The 5800-nt window shown below is 32.7% G+C and overlaps 1 protein-coding gene across 1 annotated transcript; it reads right to left on the bottom strand.

The window, feature by feature from the left end:
• Positions 1 to 2730: 2730 nt before the first annotated feature.
• On the bottom strand, positions 2731 to 4464 carry LOC145669827 (uncharacterized). Its single transcript, XM_081738173.1, has one exon. It carries the CDS (start codon positions 4462 to 4464, stop codon positions 2731 to 2733), a length of 1734 nt encoding a protein of 577 aa, XP_081594299.1.
• Positions 4465 to 5800: the final 1336 nt, after the last annotated feature.

The raw sequence follows: 5800 nt of genomic DNA on the forward strand, positions 1-5800 counted from the left end.
AGGTATCTGGAGAGTGTTCAGAGGTGAATGGGAATTTTCCTTCTTGTTCCCCTTCAATTAACACACTGCTGTTTGCCATGGGCCAAATTACGATGAATTTCAATTAAATTATCATAGTATAATTATTTCCTTGATGAATTATCGATACTTTTCAGTGGAAAAAGGATGAAGTTTGAAAGTCCCAAATCAAGGTAAGTAGACCAACGTAAAGGAAAAAAAGAATAAAATTGTCCATATAATTATGCGTACAATCCAAGTTTAAAGTTTTCGTGTAATTAAGCTTACAGTGCAAATTTTATGTCTATTTTTCTCACAACTTCATGGGTTGATTGCCCTGTGCTGTAAGCGCTCCGTATAATTAACATAAGCTTCAGCAATTATTATAATAGAAAACAATGGACATATGAAGCAAAGCAATGTATTTTTTGTTTCTGATTTTTCCGTAACTAATATCGATCGTTTTCGATCATTTTTACAAACCAACTCACTATCAATTTTCCATATATAGAAAGTGCCCCCCTCCATAAGGGAGAATTTAAAAAAAATGCTAGGACACATTCACACAATGAAGAGTTAATGCGCTGCATTTCAGCTCCGTAAATTTAACGGCCTGCGAGATACTAATTTTTTCGTAAAAACTCGGATCCTCACTATCTCCTTAGGATATTATGTATTGTAATGAAAGCAATATAACATTCCAGTTTGGATTAAGTCCTAACTATATACCAAAAGTAATTTCATTTCACTTTGCAATTTGACCATAATGATTAGGCACACATAGTTACATTCAATTTTTTATACAATAATTTATATATTACAGTGATTCAAAAATGTATTTTTTTCCAGTAGTTAGCTCCTCTAAAAACTCACAGATCTCGAACACCAAGTAGTAGTATAAGCCCTATTGCTATTATTACAATTACAAATATCAATATCAAAAATTGCCTAAAGTTATTTTTTCACTTTGTTAGATATAATCACCTCAGGTAAGTAGACAGAAACAAATGGAAAAGGAAGGGAAATGAAGGTCTTGAAAGTAAAACGAAGACAAATTTACCAGTCTTCAGAAGATACTGTCTACAATGCAGTGAGCAGAGTGGGTCGGTAGATCAAACTTTTCCGAATCCGGGTTTCTGAAGTTCCGGAACAAACATTCGGAACTTAGGAAGTGAGGAACATGTCTGTACCAGCTTTCCATTATGATTCCTAGTTATGTAAATGTAACTATCAACAGCTCGTAGGACGAATTTTAACAGAGCCTAACAGCGTGTTTACATCATAACACAATTCTTCACATACAGCTATTAAGGTGAAGTTAGTTCCGCATTTTCTGATGTTTCATAAATTTATATCCCTAAAACGAAATTTAAATTTTGACTCGAAATAAAATCTAAGATTATTACTAACATAATATGAGCCGCCTTCACATTACCACTCCCAGGTTAAGACACAATAAATGATATATATAGATAAACTTCAGAGATGAATAATGAAAATTAATAGTTCAATTATGTACTTCAATAAACAAAAATTCATTATAAGAAGTGTCTGGAGAATTTAATAATGAAGTCTGTGCTGGTTCAGTATTAATGCGATCATAAGCGGTGAGTAGTGTCACTGGTTGGATCTCAGTCAGCGCCAGGTGAAGTTAGTAGTGTAGAAAGACCAGGTGCTTGAGTTTCTATAAGATTTCCCCAATTTCCCTACTATTCTTATTCCTCCATTATCATTCATCCTGTGTATTTAAATGATTGATCTACTTTAGCTAAATGACATAATCGTAGAACCTTACACTGAAATATTCATTTCATTGAATTTATTTGTATATATTAAAGTAGGAAGTTAAAGAGAAATAATATAATTAGAAAGATGATTAATGATTTCTTAACGACCTGATCCTCTAACATATTTACTACCAAACGTATACAGCTGAATGAGGGCTTAGGCAACACCTCGTCGTAATTAAATTATTGGATTCTTTATATGTTGACAAGGAATTTAGGTTTGTAGTAGTGTTCTATTTTCTAATTTTCCTGGGCTAATAGCAACGGTGAAATTTGATTTCACAGAATATAGCGTCATATATTTTTAAGTACATGTAATTCCTTTCTACTTAGTATTTTATTATAATAAAAACATAGTATTTAAGTATTTACATTGATACACACATGAACAATAACAAGATGAATACATTTATTTAGGTGAAGTAGATTTCTAGACAAAAACATGGTGTTTAGAGTCTGTACTGATTCTGAGCTTTTGTATCGTGGGATATCCAAAAAAAGTCATAATATATTTTCACCCTCGGGCTCATTTCATTACATAATTTGAGTTTTATATATTATGCTTAATTTCAGAAAAATAATGAGATACGTGTATAAAAGATCATTGATCCATTTGTGCTATTTAGAAACTTTAAAGCCATTAAATGATTTCCCTCGATAAACTCTACGATCACGTTACCTCTACTGAGGCTGGTATGCTGAGTTTGATACATATACATATATCTTGTGACGAGAATAGTTTTTGTAACATACAATGCATGTGAGGTATTCATGTTTTCTACTACTGTACAATTCTTAAGAATAATACCTTCAAGGAATGAGTATAATGCTATATTAACAAATAGCTTTATTGTGGGAACATAACACTTTTTTGAAACACAACAAACCATACACATTCATTTTTTCATAAATCGTAAATTACAGTTAATTACTTCAAAAATAAATGTTAATGTACCCAATGATAATCCAAGTATAAGTAAAACAAACAACTCATTAAATCCTTTGTAGGAAGCACTTGAATATTTTCACCTTCGTTATGCAATGTAAAATGTTTTTCTTTTATCAGCACCTCGAGTAAGGAATCTCTCTCCCATTTATGACGTAGCCCGTACTGTGTGCACTTTTGAATCACTCGACTAAAAGAATTCACGTAAGGAGAATTTGCGCGAAGTAAGTAAAAAGTGGGCACTGTAGCAACAATTTCTTGAACTTTATGAATCAAAGGGTTCCCTCTTGAATCAAACAAGGAGTAAGAATATAATACATAATCGAGGGTATTGGATCGCCAAAATACTGCACAGTTTTTATCACTAACTAGATTTGCTACCATTTCTTGTCTTGAACTCCCACAAGGATTAGCCATCCATTTATCTAGAATTTCGTTCATTATGCGATCCTTGGAGTTTAAAAAATATTGCTTAAAAAATGGATGACCACCAAACAAAACTCCTGACTCTACAAGATCTTTCATTGTGTTAATGAATGGGTACTTTACTGGCTTTGTTAGAAAACCAAGAAGTAAAGCCTGGTAGCTGTTGTTTATTATAAAGGAACCAAATACCCAAGTTAGAAAAATTAGTTTTATCAATGGTACAGAAGATGGCTTTGGAACTGATATACCTAGAAGTATTGCGAAGTTATATATCAAAGTAGATCGTAATACTAAACTTCTCTTATTTTTAGCACGTGATTTAATCAGTTTTATGCAAATGAAGATGAGACTATAAACGAATAAGATTAAAAACCAACAAGGCAATTGGAAAGGAAAGAATATAATCATCCATTTAGGATATGTAGATGGTTGGGGAACTGCCCATATGAAGCAATAGAAGTCCCCACTTAGTATTGGATTAAAATATTCATAAAAATGCATTGATGATGCCCAACCCACAAAACTGCCTTCTAACTTTCCTGTTGCTAATCGTTCCATATCAGCAGTAAACGTTCCGTTAGGTAAGGGAAAGGGTCCGCCATGACCAACAAGATTATTTCTGATGACAAGATCCCAAGAAAAATTCATCTTCTCTGAAATCATATGTAATATATTTGGAGTTACACCCTTAGCAATTAATCTACCGTTTGTAGTGTTTTCCAATATCACAGTAGGAGGAAGAGAATGAGTTGTAGCTTTTAGTACACATGAATGAAGATTATCAGTTTTATCTGGAAATAACTCAGCTTCTTTTATGACCTTTCCTTTGATCCATTGATTTATGAATATTACTTGTCCCACTGACTTGCAGTGAGTTTCTGAGAATGGGAAGTATGTAAATATGTTAATGGCTTTCATAGACCTTTTATTATCTGCTGCTACAACAATTAGATTAAATATGCTTTCTCTGAAAGCAACACCAAAAGCATTTGCTGGGTCATTTGAGGAACTGTTGCTTTTTAGCAGAGTAACAATAAATTTACTTCTAGGACTGAAGAAGATAAGCTTTAATTTTTTAATTGCTTCCAAAAATTCATCGCTGTTGTCCAAGATTATCAAGTAAACTGTTGAGTCTTCTGACCATTCAGAGCTAATCACATTTATCTTTTGTGTATGTAGTACATTAGGAAATTTGGTATTAATAATTTCAAATCCACTGTTGAATCGTTTTAGTACATTCTGTAGTTCAATGGATGCATTATTTGTATTAAATATTAAGGCTTGTTTGTTACTTGCATACCTCTGCATAATGTACGAAACACAATCAACAAATTCAGTGTTTGATTCACCATTTATCTTTATTGATTTAGTGCTCTTTCCCGCTGTTATTAAGTGTGAAATTATCCAAATTTTAATCACAATTACAATTCTCATTTTAGTGATGACTTTACCTGAAAAGACATATGCTAATATTAGAATTGTAATATTTTCAATGCTTGTTTCTAACCTATTTAGACTAGTAATATCAGTTGAAGAACCAATATTGACCTTTTTAAAGAAATTTCGATGTAACATTATTTCTGGTGCAGCAGTTTCAATTAGATGATGATAACATATTATGTTAATAAGTAAAATTTAATGCACGTATGAATGCAAGTATACGGCAATATATCATTTCTGATTTGAATTTTTTAAATCATGTATCAAGGTACTACAGAGAAAGCTGATTAGCACGAAACATTATTCTGTCTCTCCTTAAGAGCTCACAAAACGAGGAAGTCATTGTTTTGCTGAACATATGGAGGTGAAGCATATACAACAAAATAAATAGAGTTGACATAGCGGTGTTCAATGAAATATGAGATAACAATTATAAGATACTGCATCATAGGCAGGTCAAAATATGGTTTGACTTCGGCAAAATTGCAACCTTTAGTTTTACAATTGTATTCTGTTTAAGTATCTCACCTGATGAAATGTCCAAAATCTGACAAAATCCCAACAAGGGAACACCAAAACTTGATGCTTTTGCTTTATTTGAATGAAAATTTGACGTTTTCTGTAATTTCGTCAACAATTCTTCACGTACTGTTACCTAAAGCCTATTGTTTTTCAAACGGGTTAACATATTAAAAAGTTATTGCCATTTTTAAGTGAAAGTGAAGTAAAAATAAATTATTAATTAACGATAATTAAGAAAATCACGCTCATTTAATTCAATCGAAACGAAAGCAATCCATTCGCTGAAGAATGCATTACCATCCCTAGTTGCAGAGACAAGTTGCAAACCGCTTGCCGTAAATTTGAATTGCAAGTCATCCAACCTTGCATCAAGTTTGATTGGAAAATGTGCAAGGATGCCACAAGCTGGATTCCAGTAACGAAGTTACGTGGGGGCAACCTTGCATTTACTTTTCCATTCAAGCTTCACGCAAGCGTTTTATGAGTCAAATCAAGTCAAGAGAAAATGAACGGCCAGTGATGCTGTGACTCTCTGCAAAAGGTCTAAAGCATTGCTTACAAGTACAACCAAAGGAAGATTGTATGAAAGTATGGGTTTCTAGTGCAAGCGTTGAGAGCTAAAAACTAAGCAAGTGCCAATTGACCGAGAGCTTGCTACATATGCCTGAATATAAAACAAAAA

This window comes from Thermobia domestica, chromosome 14, assembly GCF_964235325.1.
Source record: "Thermobia domestica chromosome 14, izTheDome1.hap1.1, whole genome shotgun sequence".
Taxonomy (NCBI): Eukaryota; Metazoa; Arthropoda; class Insecta; order Zygentoma; family Lepismatidae; genus Thermobia; species Thermobia domestica.